Source organism: Saimiri boliviensis, chromosome 6 (genome assembly GCF_048565385.1).
Source record: "Saimiri boliviensis isolate mSaiBol1 chromosome 6, mSaiBol1.pri, whole genome shotgun sequence".
NCBI lineage: Eukaryota > Metazoa > Chordata > Mammalia > Primates > Cebidae > Saimiri > Saimiri boliviensis.
In genome coordinates this window covers 15,557,769-15,578,088 of record NC_133454.1, presented here as the reverse complement: position 1 = coordinate 15,578,088, position 20,320 = coordinate 15,557,769, and the positions used below count along the sequence as shown (strand labels likewise).

At 35.1% G+C, this 20,320-nt stretch overlaps 1 protein-coding gene across 14 annotated transcripts in view; it reads right to left on the bottom strand.

Moving 5' to 3' along the window:
* The window catches only part of PICALM (phosphatidylinositol binding clathrin assembly protein), a 108,265-nt gene that overhangs the window by 10,578 nt on the left and 77,367 nt on the right, over window positions 1–20,320 (bottom strand). For 6 of the 14 annotated variants that reach the window (XM_039462205.2, XM_039462209.2, XM_039462213.2 and 3 more), the window contains 7 exons: window positions 15,657–15,764; window positions 14,014–14,145; window positions 13,890–13,920; window positions 13,304–13,403; window positions 10,257–10,280; window positions 8,828–8,887; window positions 6,893–6,997 (listed from right to left, as the gene is read on the bottom strand). In XM_039462205.2, the coding sequence (XP_039318139.1) occupies window positions 6,893–6,997; window positions 8,828–8,887; window positions 10,257–10,280; window positions 13,304–13,403; window positions 13,890–13,920; window positions 14,014–14,145; window positions 15,657–15,764 (560 nt within the window). The remainder of the gene's footprint in view (window positions 1–6,892; window positions 6,998–8,827; window positions 8,888–10,256; window positions 10,281–13,303; window positions 13,404–13,889; window positions 13,921–14,013; window positions 14,146–15,656; window positions 15,765–20,320) is intronic. The other 8 variants (XM_039462207.2, XM_039462211.2, XM_039462217.2 and 5 more) reach the window with 3 other exon arrangements.

Genomic DNA, 20,320 nt, shown 5'->3' with positions numbered 1-20,320 from the left:
AGGCTATTTTTTTTCCTAAGACTTAAATTATTAGAATATCTAAAGGCAACAGTGCTCCAATTTAGAAGGATAAAAAGCACTCACAACAAGCCATTGTTTCCTTTTAGACACTTAACTGATGTCAGACTTATTTAAAATTAGTCACTGCAAACAACAAAAAACAGCATCCATTTTGCATCTTTAACCATATCCTCCATAAACAAAACTGGCAGTCCTCCTTTTAAAAAAAGGCCTAATACCAGTCAAAAAACCAACAAAACTTGGCCAGGTCCAGTGGTTCATGCCTATACTCCCAGCACTTTGGGAGGCCAACGTGGAAAGACTGCTTGAGGTCAGGAATTCAAGACCAGTCTGATGTACACTCTCTCTAAAAAAATTAAAAATTAGCCAGGCATGGCGGTATGTGCTGGCAGTCTTTGCTACCCTGGAGGCTGAGGCTAAAGTGAGCCATGTTCTTGCCACTGCACTCCAGCCTGGGTGACAGAGTTAGACCCTATCTCAATAATAATAATAATAATAGTAACAGTAATAATAAAACAAACAAAAACAACAAAAAAGAAACCAAAAAAACCTTTAATATGCTTAATTTTAAAATTAAATGCACAAAGGTAATACTCTGTATTTTTCATATTGCTTTTGGGAAAATAGGCGATTGAAATGTGATCAGTGGGAATTTTTCATATAAGGAAATAATACGATATCAACAACCCTCCCCACCATCAAAGAGCTTCAAAAATACCTAAACTCCCATATAAGCATTCATTTAAAAAGTGTTATTTCCTATCACGATGACTTTCAAAAGAAAATTAAAACTAACTAGGTTAACTGTCTTCATGCTTAGTAACATAATAGCTGTATATTGCAACTATAAAATGAGTTTAGAACTACTGGCGAGCAATGGAGATTTCAATTTATATAAAGCACCAGTAAGAGAAAGCAGGAGTCCCCTTTCTTCCCAGGTTAATAAACAGACACACTCGCAATCTGTAGGAAGCAACCCAACAGTAAGGTCGGAAGGAAGCATGGAAGAGAAACCAAAGGAAAACCACAAGGACCTAGAATTTTCCATGAAGTTAAACATCTAGGAAGATACACTCATGTAGAACAACATACTAATGTAGAACAACACACTTACAGATGGCTACAATGTTAGGCACAAACATAAAGACATAATATCCATTTTTAAACAATTCCATGAAAATACCTAAAAATTACAGAAAAATTACCTAGTACAAAAAAAAGGGGGAGAAAAGGGTATGTGTATAGGAATTCATAACTTCAAAGCTACAATGCAGTCTACTAAATTAAAGCCAAAGTGACAATTTCCTGAAGAACTGAATCAAGTCTGAGCTAACAGCCATCTGCAAGGTGTTAGCTGCTTTCTCACAAACAAGCACTAATGCAGTGCTTAGAGTAACCCAGATAAAATGTAAAACACACAGCACACTGGAATGTCTCACTAAATGGCAACAAGATAATCATATCTGAGAGGGCCAGGATTCTCTCAAAAATGTTAACTTGATTTAATAGTAATTAGGCAAGAGACTAAAAGCTACAAATTATACCTCAGGTGAGTTAACAGTTCTCAAAACAAACGCTTCAAGGAGCAAGGAAGAACTTTTGGGAATAGCTGTAGAACTGAGATATGATTAAAAGATTCTATTTTGATGGAATTTCATTTAAACTACCATTTACTTTTCCCCATACAAAGAGATGGATGGTCTCTGCCCTCAATCATTTCTGAATCCAATTGGAAAAAATAGAACATAACAATCAAAGAACAATTAAAACATAATTCATTAAGAAAAACTATTTTGGTTTCAGCTAGCAGTCTATGGACAAAATTAATCCAAGAGACACATTAAAGCATGAGAAAAACCTCACCCAATTCAAAGACAAACAGTTTAACTCTTTTCTTTTTAAAAAATAAAGGTACAGGGTCTCACTATGTTACCCAGGCTGGTCTCAAACTCCTGCACTTAAGTGATTCTCCTGTCTCAGCCTCCCAAAGTGCTAATATTTTGGCATGAGCCACTGTACTCAGCCAACAATTTAATTTTTAATTATTAAAATTATTCGAGCATGAAGTTAAAGCTGTCTTCATTCCTCAGGTGAGCCTTCTAACATTTTATTAGCCAATAAATTAAACCGAATTTGAACACCACTGTAAGTTATTATAATGGTTACAAGTAACTGAAATGACAGATGAAGGAGGGGCAGACTAAGTTGTATGGTGAAAAAGGTTAGCTTTACAAGGTGATTCATTTATTTAACAAATAATGTTCAAAAACTGTATGTCAGGCACTGTTCTAGGAACTAGGGACAGCGAAGTAAACATGCCACAGAGAAGCTTGCCTTCATGAATGATACTTATAGTTTAGGAAAGAAGTCCCTTGCTAGACTGGATGGATGCCAGGTAGTCACACGGTCTGTACGAAAAAATAATGCAGAATAAGGAAAAGAATTCCAGATCTCATAAGGATATGAAAGGGACAAGAGATGACTGCAGACTGGACAAAGAGTAAAGCCACTTAATGGCAGGTGAAGAACTTTTGGAAAAGAAAAATAACAGCAGAACACTATATACTTAATGAGAATTGTAAAAGTATAGAATTGAAGAACTTTAATATTTTGTTAACTCATTATTACTCTTATAAATAAGGAGACTTCATGAGGTAGTTTTAAGATGAGTGGAAACCTATGAAAAGGCTTTAAATGTTCAGTTATATTTAGATTCACCTCCTCAGGCTGGATGTAGTTACTCCCACCTGTAATCCCAACACTTTTGGAGGTTCAGGTGGGCAGATCACTTGAGGCCAGGAGTTTGAGACCAGCCTGGCCAACATGGTGAAACCCCATCTCTACTAAAAATACAAAAAAAAAAAAAAAAGTTAGCTGGCCATGGTGGTGTGTGCCTGTAATCCCAATTGCTGGGGAGGCTGAGGTGGGAGAACTGCTTGAATACAGGAGGTGGAGGTTGCAGTGGGCCGACACTGCACCACTGCACTCCAGCCTGGGGGACACAGTGAGACTCTGTCACCCACACACACAAAAGATTCACCTCCTTAAATGTTTGATTATGGAGATAGGTACTACAAATACTGCCTACAGAAGATTATTCCAGTATTTACAGAAAGGATTAAATCGAGGAGGCAGAGAACATGGGTAACTATTCCAAAACAAGCATGAATAAAGAGGTTCTAAGATTGGGTGAAGGTTGTAGAATGCAAGAAGGGTGGATCTAATTATAGCAGAGGAACAATTAGTGGGACTTCGTGATTAGATACATGGAGAACAAAGGAATTCAAAAAAGAATTAAAAGTATCATTAACAAATTTAAGATTCTGCCTTTCAAATGACTCAGATGACTATGTCAAGAGACCAAAGCTTCTTTGAGCCATTTCACGGCTGCCTGACTTTATTTTTTTAGTTATCAATTTGCTTCATTTGCTTTTTCAGTAATACTTAAGTACTCATTCCAAATTGTATTTCTCAAATAGAAACTTAATACCCTAATGTTCTCATTCATTTCTCTTCTGATAAAAAGTAATTAGGAAAAGGTATTTCTGTCTGTTTCTTTTTATGCACAAGGCAATTCTGGCACTTTCTGGTGTTTCTGTGAAAGGGTTATGTGGGTTTTAGAAGGCAACAGGACATAAAACGTAGGTTAAGAACAGATGCTGGCTGAGTGCGGTGGCTCACGCCTATAATCCCAGCACCTTAGGAGGCTGAGGTGGGTGCACTGCTAGAGCTCAGGAGTTCAAGAACACCCTGGGCAACACGACAAAACTCCATCTCTACAGGAAATACAAAAATTAGCCAGGTGTGGTGGCACACACCTGTAATCTCAGCTACTCAGGAGGCCAAGGCAGGAGAATGGCTTCAACCTGGGAGGTGGAAGTTGCAGTGAGCCAAGATCATATCACTGTACTCCAGGGTGACAAGGAGAGACCCTGTCTCAAACAAAACAAAACAAGAGCAGATGCTAGGCAACCAGCAATTTTTTTTTTTTTTTTTTTTTTTTTGAGATGAAGTTTTGCTCCTGTCGCCCAGTTTGGAATGCAATGTGTACGATCTTGGCTCAATGCAGTCTCTGCCTCCTGGGTTCAAGTAATTTTCCTGCCTCAGCCTCCCAAGTAGCTAGGATTACAGGTGTGTGCCACCATGCCCAGCAAATTTTTGTATTTTTAGTAGAGACAGGGTTTCACCATGTTGACTGGGATGAACTCCTGACCTCAGATGATCTACCCACCTGGGCCTCCCAAAGTGCTGGGATTACAGGTGTGAGCCATCATGCCCAGCCAACAAGCAATTTTTTAAAGGTAGATTTTTGCCAACATTTAAAAAAAAAAGCGAAACTCATACACAATGTTTCCAGGTTGAAGGTATTACCCAAAATTGTAGAGGATATTCTTTACAACTATAGTAGTTACCTCCTAGTAAATGTGGTTTACAATCTAGCAGAAAAACCTAAGGAATCTGCAGACTGTTCATTGCTGACAAAAGAAGATGGTGCTACTGTATTGGCCATTAAGGGCTCAGTCCCACTGGAAGACAGTGGTGAAAATGAACAGTGGACTAGGAATCAGAGACACCTGGGGATAAATTGATTTCACCATTTAATTAGTTGAAGAACCTTTCCAGGTCTGTTTTCTTTACCTGTAAAATGTGACGGTGACAGAAGACCCATCCAACTAGGTAAAATCAGGTAAAATAATGTATGTGAAAGTAATTGGAAATTGTCTGATCCAATTAAGTATCCAAGCTTATGGTAGCAATATATTCTGACAAGAGCCAGCAAATCAAGATGCATTTTGGGTGAAGGGTTTAACTACCTATCAGGAAAAAAACTTCTAAAGTCAAAGGTCTCTACTAAGTCTTTAGCATGGAATATAGCTTTAAAAAACAATTACTTAAATACATTTAGGTTTCTATCACTTAGTTTCTTAGAGCAAAAAAAACTATTTTTAAAGTAAATGATACATATCTGAAGTTAAATGTACAAAAAAACCAAAGGACATGAAAAAGACGTAACTGTATATCAAGAAAACATCTACAACAGACAGGGAAATTATCAATATACTTCTTTAAAGGTTATCAAGTTAAACCAGTAATCAGAATACTGCTGGTAAAAAGTTCAGTAATGGTTACTATAAATACTCATAGTCTATTTTATAAAAATGAATGCATAAAAACTGACTTATAAAAGTAATGACTGTGTCAATTATCCTAACTCCAAGCTATTTTCAACTGTCACTGTAAATACTTAACTGATTAAAGAACAAGAAGAGTTATTTTAACATGGATAAAGGGAGGTGACAAAAAAGAAAGGCATGTGGGTAAATGTATTAATTGCAACCAACATGAATTTTACCTCTTAAAACAGAACTAAATTCACTACCCACTCTCAGCCAACAGAGTTATCAATTTATTAAGAGATGTCATATTTTAAAAGGCTGAAATATGAAAGGATTGCCTATGCTTAACTAGGCTATGAAACACAGTCCACAGTTTCACTTTCTGTGGTTTCAGTTACCTAAAGTGAATCATGGTATGAATATAGGTAAGTAGAGGATAATAAGACAGTTCAAGAGAGATAAAGGCAGAGATGGAGAGAGCAAGCATGTCTATAAGCAACAGCACACATTAATACAACTTTTATTATAGTATATTGTTACTGTTCTATTTTATTATTCATTATTCTCTTACTGTGCTTAATTTATAAATTAATCTTTATCACAGTTATGTATATATAGCATATATATGGGTCAGTACTATCCCATTTACAGGCATCCACTGTGGGTCTTGGAACATATCCCCCAAAGAGAAGAGGGGACTACTGTGTATAGAGACTAGATTCAAATTGGATTAAATAAACTAACTGTGGCAATGTAAGACTGTATGCTTTGGCAAATGTGATACATATGCTTTCAAGTGGAAGGGGAATAACAAGTCCATGAACCAAATGCTCATTCAAGTGTTTCCAAATAAGCATTAAACACATACAGTAACCAATTGGTTAGCATTAGAAACCATTTGGGAAAAGGAGGAGTGTTCTAACAATTGCATATAATTAACTATTTCTTAATGTCAAATAGTATGAGCAGAGCTGCAGGCAGAGAAGGATAAGCCATCCTATCACTTCACAAGGGCTTCATCCCAGAGTATGCCACCAGAGATGTGAATAACAAATTAATATCCTATTTCTTCTAACTGTAACAGGTAAAACCTTAAAAATAAAAAAAATCAGATTATGGGATAAAATAATGGGATAAAAAACAATGTATATTTATGGTTTATTTTTAGGAACCGGGAGAGAAAAGCCTTAGAAACAAGAGGAAAGTCACTGGATTAAACAATCTAGTTTAGCACATTTCAAGCTTCTTGACTCCTCTTATTGGCTTGTTTTTGAACCCAATCCTCAGTGGCAGAAAGTTATCTAATGAAAATATCCAAAACTTTGTGGAGACTTGCCAAGAGTTTCCCAAACATCTCAAGGGCAACACACCCTGCTGTAGCATCATTCTAGCCATTAGCCAAGAACTATAAAGCTCTTGAGTTAATGGTTTTGAGGGGTTCACAAAGGATAGTACGCCAGAATCATGAAGAACAAGTAGGTTCCTTAATCTCAGAAAAATCATCCTGTGGATCCACCAACTGTAAGTCATCAAGAATTTTCCATCTTTAGTATTTGCTATCTACTTATCCTTTCCCTCCAAATAATCAATATTCCTAAAAGCTCTTATATAAGAAAGATATGATGCAAGCAATATCCATAATGAAAAAGAAAAGTGCTAGTAACTTGTTTCTTAAGTTGTATAAAAGGGTTTTTTTAGTATCATATTCCTTCGAAATCAAGCACATTACCACAGTTACATGTAGTGTATAATACCTGTGCTCCTGATACAGGGCCAAAGGGGTTTGGTGGTCTCATGACAGGCTGGCTGTATATTAAGGTGGGCTGCGTCATTACAGGGACACTTCCCATTTGTGGAGGCTAAAAAATGAGAAATATCAGGTTAAATGATATTGACTCCCATCTTCCTTATAAGTTAATAACAATGACAACAGGGATAACAGGTCCTAGTATCTTTGCTTGACTCAAAACATATTCCTCTGAATATAAGTAAGACTAATAGCCACAAACTTTCAAGAGTATTTTTTTTCCTTTTGGTATGTAAAGTCTTTAACATGCTCATTTTAAAAATGTGGTAATAAAGCCTAACTTTTTCTGTTCAGTAAGTTGCAAAATTTAAACTTTACTGTAGTACAACAGATAAAATAATTTAGACTCAGAGCCTTCTAAAATTTGCAAATTTGTCAGGTTTAGACATTAAGAAAACTTAAGACTTTGTCTTTGCTGCTAAGATATTTGAAAGTAAACTGCCTTTGTATAACAAATCAAGTTCTTATGCCATTATGCAAGTGACCACAAGTGAAGACAGTTGATTCTTTGAATAAGCCCGCTCTAGTTCTTCCATTTTATTTCACATAAGAATCAAGATATAGCTCAAATTACACAGCAGAGGTTAATTCCTTCTTGAGTAACTGAAAATAGAATCTCAACCAAATGTTTCTTTAAAAATTACCATTACAGGGTATAAAATTTACCTAGAAAGTGACAATACCTAGTGTAAAAATAATACAGATACAGACTCATGTTTTAGTTAAATTGCAATGCTTTAAAATGTTTCCTTTAGAGAAGTTCTACTATCTTTTCAAGTAGACTACTATTAGTATTTAGAGTTTCATTTTAAGTTTATGGACCGAGTTTCTCAGCAGACTTTTTTTTTTTTTTTTTTTGAGATGGAGTCTCTTTCTGTCACCCAGGCTGGAGTGCAGTGGTGCAATCTTGGCTTACTGCAACCTCCACCTTCCAGGTTCAGGTGATTCTCCTGCCTCAGCCTCCCTAGTAGTAGCTGGGACTACAGGTACGTGCCACCATGCCCAGCTAATTTTTGTATTTTTAGTCTTGAATTCCCAACCTCAGGTGATCCGCCCACCTTGGCCTCCCGAAGTGCTGGGATTACAGACATACACCACTGCGCCTGACCTCAGCAGACATTTTAATTCAATGACCTGTGGAAAAAAGCTGTGAAACTTTTCCACATTATGAAAGGAGTTACTTTCATATCATATATATAAAGCAGTAACAGAGCAGGACAGTAGCAAGACAAGGAACATAGTGTTGGCTTCTTCCAGGAAAGTTCCTCAAATACATTATACCAGCAGGTTGAACCCACTAGCACCATTTGTTATCTAAGTGAGTCTCTATATACTGAGAGTTGGAAAAGTAAGGGCAATCTAACATGCACATTGTGGCATTTTGAAAGGCTAAAAGACTGTTTTTTTGTAATGTAATAATTATTGTCATAGGAAAATTTCTCTAGCCTTTATCAGACTAAATTTACCTCTATACAATTCAAGAATTAATCCCTACCATGCCCTACAATATTAAGATTTTAAGACCTCACTGGTATTTAACATATAGTCACAGCAACAAAGGCTTAGAATTAACATTAATGTTTGTAATATAAAACGATCAGCCAAGTTACGAGGAGAAAAATAAGCCAAGTAATAATATGAACATTAATGCATAAGATCTCTTGTATAATGATTATTCTAGAAATACTTATGAAACCAATGCTATGGTTCCACTGTGATAGGTACTAGGGCTAGGGGTATGAGGAGCACTAAATTCTTTTTAAGATTAAATTCTAATAAAAGTATGTTAAATATGAACATTTTATATATATATATATATATATATATATATATATATATATATATATTTTTTAACAAAAGCTGTACCTCGGAAAATACTTACAATTCCATATCCTATCATGCCTGTTGGTGTAGTAGCAGGATAGGCCATTACAGGGGGTGCCTAACATAGTAAAAGGAAAAATAAACAAAAAAGTATAACTCATGTGTGTCAAGTGAGTTCAAGGAATTAGTAGCTGTAGTTCCACTAAAAAGAATTGCTAAGACAGCTGTGAGTAAGTGACACTTGTGATCATTAAGAACTGTCAATTAACGGTCAGTGAAAAAAAGTGTCTCAAAATTAGCAGAAAAGCAGATCTATTAGAAGGGAAAATATACCACTTAGATACAGCAGTGATCTAAGATTTTATCATGCTTTTTACAGCTTTAAAATATTTAGATTTCAAAAAATATCATCAGTAGTTCTAAAACTTAAAGGTTATCACTACCATAAAAAATGTTTACCAAGAAAAAGTATTATCAAATGTTTTCTTAGTTAGGTACCTGTTTTCTTTAGCATTCAAAGAAAAAAATATAGAGATCTAAAATCAATTAATAACCTGGTCTTTCAAAAAGTTACTTTCTAAGGATCTCACTCTTTTCAAAGAACTCCAAAGGTTTCAAACTACTATTGAGTATGACTATTTCTATGAACAAGAGTTCTTATATAGAGGATGTATGTTAGCTTTCTTTCTAATGTACTACAAAAATTATTTAAGAGTAGCAATCAATTAGGTCAGTTTATGCTTTCATGTTTAAAAGAACCATCTACCAACCACTAAGATGTTTAAGTTCCCCTCTTCCTACCACTTTGATGATCTGTAAACATACAATTTGAGAACAGAATCATTTTAGATATAGTTGCTGTCTTAACAATATTTCCTGTGTTTCTCATAATGAAAACTGAAATTGAATACAGGTGAAAGACCAATAACACTGCTAAAACATAAAATAACTGAAATTATATGGCAATTTGAACATATGCATGGAGAAGTTAAATGAGTAAAAACTTTTAAAAAATAACACTAAAGTGAATAGTTATGTTTAGTATTTGGGTGAGCATGTAGGGCTTATTGGTCTCTCCCTACTTAAAAACCAAGATCTGCAAGAGCAGTAGACAAACTGCCAAGAATAGCAGAAGCCTGTAAGATTTCATGCAGTTGTTATTTTAAACATTACCACAATCAACATTTCCCTTCATTCAGAAGTCATCAAGTGCATAGTGGCAGCACAAGATACACACACAGACACCCAGCCATCTGGCAGCAAATGGCGGAATAGTAAGCAAGAAAAAAAATCGGTATTTCCCATGCCACCATCAGAATCAATTCTACAACACACCCATGAAATCAGTAGATGCTAGGAAGAATTTCTGGCATATTGAAAATCTGAATGTGAAAACAAGTAATAGCTGAAAGGTTATGAGATTCTGCTACAGCAGTGGTTAATAGCATGCCAATTTATTGCAAAAAGGCTAGTTTTTGGTCACTTACGTATTGTGGAAAATGCATGCCATTCTGTTTTTCCCAGGGAGAACAATTACATAATGCAATAACACTGGATTAGAACAAGTACTTACACAACAGAAAATACACAGAGAGCATTTTAGTTCACATGTACATTCACTAACTACCTAAAATCCCTTGTATTTCCAGTATCTAATGAAAGAACATCTATACTAAAACACTATCAAGGTTGACAAGAGAAAGGTAGTCTTTGGCCTCACTTCTTTATATAGAAAACAGTTTATTGATTATAAATATCATTAAAACAACAATTCTATCAAAAATGTCAACAGTGCCAAATTCTGGGCATCCCATACACAGGGTTGCATCAGATGTCTACCACAGGAAAAAAACAAACACTAATTAAAAGAATTTGTAGTATAATATATATTTTAATAAAATTCCAATGAATTTGTGTTAAATTAAAAAAACACTGAAAAACCTTGACAGTGTTTAAGGATTAATAAAAAGGTTAGAAATGTAAAGAAATGTCAAAAGCAGCAGTTTATCTTAAGTAGTGAATCACATTATCAGCCCCAAACATTACCCATTCAAAACTCCATAAAATACATACAAATATTTTAGCAAAATCCTTAGGAGATGATACACATTACCATATATAATACAGCAAGATAAGGACTGCTATCTTATCAACTTAAATACAAATTCTAAATGGCTACCTATTTTAGTAGTCAATCTTAAATGCTATCTATAAACTCCTAATATTGTACATAGATTAATAATAACAATATAAAACAAAAAATATTCATTATATTTTAATGTCAGCATTGGTATTTATATCATTTCTCACACATCATCAATGTCATAATTCACATACAAGACCATAAAATCCACTACTCTAAACTTCTATCATAGTCAGTGAAGTGTGTTATAGTGGGAAGAAGGCTGGATTCAGAGTCAAAGAGATGAATTTCAACTTAAATCTGCTTTTCAACTGCTTTGCACTTAGGGGGAAAAAAAAATCTCACAGAGTTTTACCTTTAAAAGTGGGGTGCTACCTGCTCCAATGCCATCAAGAGAGCAACATTAACAGGTTTAAGACTGTGTGTGTAAAAATCTAAACAATTTAAATGCAAAGTTTTAAAATTAGTGATGTTAGGCTGGGTGATGTGGCTCATGCCTGTAATCCTAGCACTTTGGGAGCCAAGGCAGGTGGATCACTTGAGGTCAGGAGTTAAAGACCAGCCTGGGCAACAAGGTGAAAGCCCGTCTCTGCTAAAAACACAAAAATCAGCTGGGCATGGTGGTGGGTGCCTGTAATCCCAGCTATTCAGAAGGCTGAAGCAGGAGAATCATTTGAACCTGGGAGGTGGAGGTTGCAGTAAGCTGAGATCAAGCCACTGCACTGCAGCCTGGGCAACAAAGCAAGACTCCATCTCAAAAAAATTAATAAATACAAAATAATAAAATTAGTGATGGTAGTGAACACTATCTATAAAAAAAATTACTGCCTTAAAAAGGTAGCTAAATCACAATATTACTTTCCATTTATGAAGTCTGAAGCTATATGATAAAATGCACAATTTTTTATAAACATACTATTTTTAGCTCAGTCGTACCAATTTTAACCTATCATTAACCCACAGAAAACAGCTCTGCAAGTGGCTAAAAGGACAATGGCGGCCTCTAACAGTAATAGCAAAGCTATTAGTAATGTGTAGTCCGTGTAATTAAAACACAGCTACTAGCCTACTGTCTGAAGAATAAATGTTTCAAACTTTTCTACAAGAAGCAGTCTTCGTTGACTGATGAAGATTTGTTGGATTGGTAAGACAAAAACTGGCCAAGGACAGAAGAATAGCCATAAAGCTATTTTGGGCCTGCCACACCTTACTGTAATTAAAAACATTACTAAAACCTCTTCATTACAAGATGCTAATCATTTCATTAGCAAATACAGTTAATCCTCATTATTCATGGATTTCATATACGTAAATTCACCTACTTGATAAATTTTGTGACACCAAAAATCGATACTCCTGGTGCTTTCAAGGCCATTCATGCTCATTTGCAGAGTGGCAAAAGTCTGATTCATCCAATACAGTTTACTTCCATCTGAGATGGAACAAAGGACACTCTGCCTTGGTCTAGCTCTCATACCAGACCAGAGGATAGAGAAGGGGGATGGGGAGTCCATCATACTGCAAGAAACTATGACTCTGAGGCCAGTTGGACAGGGCTAAAATTCCAACTCTGGCACCAGTTAGTGCAACAGCTGTGGGCAAGTCACTTATTTCCGAACTTTATTTCCTCTTTCATAAAATAAATAAAAAAAAGAATCTACTAGAATGAGGTTTTCTAAAATGATCATCTATGTGACACATGCATATATGTATGTATTTCCCGTAGAGAGGTTTCAGCATTCATTAATACAGTGTTTGGGGTGACTTTAACTACTTAACTACCACAAATAATGAGGATCAACTGTGTAAGTTATATGACATATATATAATTTTCAAATATATTGATTGTCATTTATATAAATCATATGACAAAACCCAAGCAAGTACAGTTTCTTTACCACTAATGAAATGAGATTTTGTATTTTAGACAAATAAATAAAAAATCTGAGGTCAGTAATACAGAGTAGTAATTAAGGACATATGTTCTACAGTTAGGCTGCCTAGGTTCTAAAAATCCAACTAATCATTTAAGATCTCTGTAATCCTGAGCATATTACTTAATAACTTTGTGCCTACACTTCCTCATCTGTAAAATGGGGATAATAATAGTTACTAACACATGGGTTAACAGGAGGATTATCCAAATTAAAACTGCATTATCATTTACTGGAATGATGCCTGGCACAAAGTAATCCTTAAATACACGTTAGCCATTAAGCTGTCCCTGGCAAATACAGGCAACCAGCTTCCTTTGTAGCAGAAGTACAAATTACTTATACTTCTAAAACTCAGTAACAATCTATTTATGCCTCTCGCTTTAAAAACATTTTCATGTTACATATTTAACTAAATTATTCACGTGTTGGTATATCAGGAGCTTTTTCAACTCACCATTGTTGCAGCATTCCAAGCCGTTGTTGGTGCAACTTTTGGTTGCCAGTTAGATCCTCCAGTTAACTTCTTTTCACCTGGCTGACTCCAATTTACATCACTTTAAATAAACGTAAGCGAGAATATTAGAAGTCTCTAATTATAACGTTTCCTTAAGTATGTATTTCTAATGAACAGAGTATTTAAGATGCAGACTTGAGGCTGGGGGCGGTGCTCATGCCAGTAATCCCATCACTTTGGGAGGCCAAGGCAGCGGAGGTCAGGAGTTTGAGACCAGCCTGGGCAACACGGCGAAACCCCATCTCTACTAAAAATAAAAAAATTAGCCAGGCTTGGTTGCCCGTGCCTATAATTCCAGTTACAAGAGAGGCTGAAACAGGAGAACTGCTTGAACCCTGGGCAGTGGAGGTTGCAGTGAGCCAAGATCGCACCACTACACTCCAGCCTGGGCGACAGAGTGAGACTGTGTCTCACACACACACAAAAAAAATGCGGACTTGACATCTCTATACATATTTTTGAGACAAAAGCCAAACCAACCTCTAAATGACACATGGAAAAAAAAAAATATGTATTAAAAACTCACTTCTTAGTGGTTCCATTTCCAATGCCAAGATCTAGAAAAGGGGAAAAAGAAAGCATTTTATAACACTAGACTCAGTTTAATAAAACACCATAAAAGAAGATTAAAGTATCCAAAGACTACTTACTGCCCACAAGGTTGGCTAAAGATGAATCCAAGTCATCAGATACTAACTTGTTAGGCGGGAGTTTGGCAACAGGAAGACTCTGGTTCTGAGAGGCCACTGTTGGTTTGAGAAGTCCACCTAGTTCATCAAAGCCTTAAAGTTACAAACAGACGAAATAGAATTTGTAAGGAACTTTATGATGCTATGGCTTTCTAAAGGAGGTCTTTGCCTTTTCTCCTTGTTTGTTCACTCGAAAAATTATCCAAAAAGTACACATGAGTAAACGTCTTTAAGTGGAAAATGGAGAAATTCACCACTTCATAGTGAACTGATTGAGAAGGCTATATTTGTTTTGACAGAAATCATTTATCTTACCTCATGAGAAAATTACATTACGGTTAAAGGGGATAAGAGAGAAGTATTATAAAAGGGAAAAAAGGAATGTAATTCTCCTGCTTGCCCAACAAAATTTTACAAAGACTCACTTATATCTAAAGCAATACAGGTTAAAAAATACGTCTCTGGAACTTTGAAAAGAGTTCCTTTTACATTAAGAAATAAGATTTAATAGACCTTTTGTCTTTTTAAAGCAGAGAATGTAAGAGTGAACTACATCTAAGAAACTGCTAAATACTGTAATTGCATAAGCCCATCTAGTAAATGAGGACAATTCTTAAAAATGAAAATAAAATTATTTAAGTTTTCCTCACCCAAGGATAGAAAATAAAAGAAAATCCAATCAAACAAACCCTCTGTGGGACTCAATATTATGATCTACGAATATTAGAGTCTGAAAAATAAAGTCACCAAAGATGATAGTTCACAACAATGATTGGCCTATATTCCCAGGCAAGACAAACTAAAATCTAATGCATCAAAAAAGTTATAATCATAAACCAACTAGCATATAGAAAAAGATAAATTCTTAGTCCATATATATTCTTTATAAGTTTGCTTCTTACTTTTGAGAGGATAACTAATTATATGTTATAAAAATTAAGAACATCTTAATATATTCTCTCTAAATAGCTAAAAGTTAATTACTAACCAAAATCAAAGGCCATCCCATGGTAAGAACAGAATTATGAGTGTCAAAGTTTTATAGGCACTGCAAATTAACAAGGTATTAATAAAAACACAAAGTATTGAAACCTGGCTCTATAGATCTAGTATATAAAGTTCCTTTAAGACAAATGAACCCTAGTAAGAATCATTCATAAAACAATACAAAGCTCCTGTACTCACAGGTCTGACATTTAATACATTCTAATTGTTTATATATAGACTATTTAAATCAGTCAATTTCATATATTTACATACAATAAGGTTTTCATTCCTTTCAGTAAAGGTAAAAATTGTATGTCTAAAAAGGCACAACATCTACACATAGTCACTAGCAACTCAGCATTCTACAGAGCTAAATCTCTTTTTCTCTCTTACTTTGCTCTAGGAAAAACAAAATCTTCTCAGTGTCTAAATTGGCACCAATAAAAGAATAATGACTAAACAGCTCCCTGAAGTTCTCATCTAGTGCCTGAGGGGATGGGGACAATTTCTTTGGCTACCCCAAGTTAATATACTTAAACATTTAAAAAGCAGCATTATTTTTCCTTAAACAGAATCTAAATTAGGATATTATAATACTTTAATAATTTTTTCCTTACCCCCAGAATCTACAATAACATTTGTAGATTTATTTCCAAACACAGATTCAAAGTCAACATTAAGGCCAGCTGAAGGGTGTGGCTGTGCAACTGGAGAAGGAGTGAATCCTGAGAAAACCAAAATGGAAAAAAGCTCAATTATTTAATAACTCTGCATTTATAGCTATTTAATAATGATGACAACAGCATGGAAAATGCAGTATATTCCCCAAACAAAAACAAAGCCAATTATTCAAGCAAAATGTTTTCTATATCACATTTTTTGTAGTGATTGGGTTTTCCCTAACAAAATCATCCTACTGACAAAACAAACGAGCAACTGACACTGAACTGGAAATATGCTTCATTACAGAAATCTTTTTTATCTTTTACCTTAGTTTTGTATGCTGATACTCTTTAAAAAACTAAACACATCAAAAATAAGATTTTTCATGAAACAAAATATATATGCAACGCAAGGGATCAGTGGGGAATGCAGTAAGAATTCTGTGGTGCTTAAAAAAAAAAGTATGAAACTTTTCAGTAATCCCAAGATAAAAAGTTTTTCTCCCTCCCACCTACTCATTTTCCATATTTCTCTCCATCCTTCCTTCAACAGTTAATCAAATGCTAAATAGCTTAATTCAATGATGGGATTCTGAATGTTGCAACTCACTAATCCTTATGTTCACCTGTATCCATGTGCTTTTAGAAGATCAGAGAAAAAAGATATGCCACTTTCAATTCCCAACCACCCTCTAACTTCAACTTATTACTTGCAACATAGGGTTGACAAGTATAAACTCAAGCATACTAATTTAGCTGATCCTACTCTGAAAAACAAAACCATAACAGACTTTATTCTCTCTTGCCTGTGTTACCCTGATACTAGTGTTATTACAGACAATAAGCTCATGCCTTTAAGATCACCTATATTAGAAGGTTAACAACTACACCATTAAGGAGAAGTTAAACTTTTGGAGTTCTAAACTTAAGATCCCTTTCTTCCTCGCCTCTATTCTAGTCGGAATCTCACTCTGAATTCTTAATGTTTAACACTAGGATGTAAAGAAGTACAATGATGTCATGTTGTACTAGAAAGACTGATCTCAAAGAAAACTAAAAAGTAGGACAAGATTTGGTGAGATGTCCAAGAAGGTCCTCAAAGACAGAAAAAGCCAGTAAACAATGATTATTAGCAGTGACCAAAACAAGCTGATACATATTAGTGATACTACTTTAAAGCAGCGTTTTACACATCCTATAATGTCTATTCTGTAGTGTACACATTTTTAGAGAATGTACCACATTTGATCTTGCTACATAATCACTTAACCCTTAAACTACTAGTAACTCAAAGACATTGGTCATACGATGGGAACATAAACACTATCAAAATATAAAATAATTCAGTACACAAATCTTGACTGTTCATCAAAAGGATCCGAGAATCCTAGACTTACCAATTTAATAATATTTTAAAGTGTGCAAGCTGTTTAAGAATTATGCCATCGGCTTACTGGTTGTTGTGATAACTCTTTACATAAAAAGCCAATGTTTCTACTCTAGACAAAAATAGATCATGTTTAATTACGTGCTCATACGACCATCACAGTGTAAGTAGTACAGATAATGTTCTTTATATCATTCTGGTAACAATCTTGGCTATATTGTCCCTAACCTTTAGATCACATATGGAATGACAATTTAAAATTAGGCCAATATATCAAATTCCTATTTTCTCCTGCTACTTTGCCTCAGCTTTGTAGAATACAGTTGATACAAAAGATGAGCCTCTCCTTTATAGTCACATAGAAATGACTTCATTACTTCCTGTAAAAAGAGGAGCCAACTACTGAGGTCCCTAGAGGCACCAATAGTGAAATTACAACATTTTATACCTACAAGTATAAAAGGTTAGAAAGACTAAAAAGTAATCCAGAATTTGTATCTCAAGTTTTAAAAGCCTCTTTAGACAGAGGAAAAAAGTAAGAAAAAACAATTAATTGCCAGCGCGGTGGCTCACGTCTGTAATCCCAGCACTTTGGGAGGCCGAGGCGGGTGGATCACGAGGTCAAGAGATCAAGACCATCATGGTCAACATGGTGAAACCCCGTCTCTATTAAAAACACAAAAAATTAGCTGGGCATGGGAGCGCATGCCTGTAATGCCAGCTACTCAGGAGGCTGAGGCAAGAGAATTGCTTGAACCCAGGAGGCGGAGGTTGCGGTGAGCCGAGATTGCGCCATTGCACTCCAGCCTGGGTAAAAAGAGCGAAACTCCGTCTCAAAAAAAAAAAAAAAATAATAATAATAATAAAAAGAAATAAAAAAGAAATTTACTAAAAAAAAAAATTAATTGCAATAGCTAATCAGCTATTAATATTTGCTTAAAGTTATCAGGGAGGCAAGCAGTGTAATTACAAAGTAACAATCTTTTAAGTAATAAATGAATGCCTGAAACATATACACCGACAAGGTTAGAGATTCTACATCATAATTTCAATGCATATCATCAACTTTTTGTGAAAATATCAGGACTGCCAACTTTTAATTTCTAAAAGTTATTTAAAACAAAAAGACCCAACTAGTATTACTATTCTAAAAGGGAAAGTTTACAGAAATACACATGTACACACACAGCGGAGTGCATTAAAAAGAGCAGGCTCTGAGCTCTGAGTTAAGGTTTACTTTATATCATTATACTGTCCTTCCTACTCTTCCATTTCACCAAGGCCCAGTGAAAACTTCCTCACTAACCAGCACCAACCCACATTTAGAAACCACCCTGACCTGCAGGGTAAATCTCAAGAGGACAATAATAAATTAACTGAAAAGGACAAGATCAACAAGCTTTAGGGACAGAAAGGCAATCCAAACACTTTTTTAAAAATCTGGTTGGACTGTTAATTGATTTTAAAGGTAGTTTCACAATATAATTAGGCCTCATACTTTTTTTTGTCAAAGTAACTACTACCGTTTATTAAACCCTACTAAACACTATGGAAGGGATTTATAAACAAGCTATTATTTAAACCTCACATAAACCCTATGACATAGTTATTATTATCCCTGTTTTACGGATGAGAAAACAAAGAGCAATTACATAATTTACCCAAGGTCACAGATTTAATGAGTGTCAGAACCAAGACGTGAACCCCCATCTGTTTGATTCTAGAATCTATTGGGGGTTTTCAGTTTAATCCCAAGTATTTCACATAAAACACAAAGTAGAAAACAAGTTTTGATTATAGCTATAATAATTATTAATCAAAAACAACTAAAATTTTATGAACTTCTTGAGCTTTTCATCACTATTAAACCAAAAACATGAATAACCCTTGACAATTTTAAAATCCAAAAGCAACAAAGAAAAATAAATGTTTAAGATTTTAGCTGATGACTTCATAATAATTTAGGTAAGAAGTACATTCTAACTATGATGTGGTCCACATACACAATAATTTTAAATTCTTTAAATTTTCTGAGGGATGGGGTCTTGTATCTTGCCCAGTCTGGCCTCAAACTCCTGGCCTCAAGCTATCTTCCTACCTCAGCCTCCTAATTAGCTGGGATTATGGGCACTAGGTACTTCACCCAGTTCCCAAGATGGCTTTAAAAAGTAGTCATTTTAATCATAGTTAAGTGCCACAAAAAATTCTGACAAGGCATACAAGGCAGGAAGGCAGGAAAGGAGGAAGGAACGGGAGAAAAAGTGGGGAAGTAGGGAGGAAGGAATCAGGGAAGCAGCTAGGGAGGCAGGCAAGTAATAAAAGGAACAAGAGAAAGTAGAAAAAAGAAAGAGAAGGAAGAGGAGGAACAGTTATGAGTGAGATAGGAAATTGAGAAAAACAAAAGATGGGGGAAATCCAAGCATTGGCATTCTTCAAACTACAACTTACAAACAAACAAACAAACAAACAAACAAAAACACCTCTATTATTTTTTTAAAAAACTATTCAGTTTGTATAAATTACAAAGAAAAAACCCAATATTGTATCTTATTAGAAAAAGAAATATTAGGCAGTTGGCTTTTTAGCCAACACTATCCTGTCCTCTAATGTGTGGTTGTACAGCTGAGAAAGCAAGCCTAGACACTTTCACAGACATTCACTTATGCAGCATAGTTTTAAGACCACAACTCAGTCTCTTTGACTCACAATTCAGTGTTCTTGAAGCTCAATGAGGACAAACTACCTATTAAACTGATCATCGTATTAATGTCTTCCCTCTGGCAAGGTCAGAGGGTGTCTAGACACATAGCTTTTCTGATTTTTCTGAGTTGTTCTTAACCTTATGGAGTAAGGGTTGGCAACTTTGTATCAAAATGACATGAAGGAATTATTACAATGAATTATATCACACTTTGGGTATATATGTGGTTTAAGCTATTAGATTAGTCATATTTAACTAGAACACCTGACCTGGAACTTTATCTAATGTCCTTCTACTATTAACTTGCTTCCTAGTTACTTCTTTCTTCTCTTCTTTCCTCTGACTCATACATATCTAACAGAATATTTAGAATGTGGTCACATGATCTGTCGAAAGTATACTGATGACTTTCTGCATGCAGTTTTAATCAAATATTTAAATTCACATCACCTTAAGCTGTTTCTCTGAACTGAATAAAAGAAGTTTCATTGTCTTGGGGAGGTGGGGAACAGGGTTAGCATCTTTTTCAGC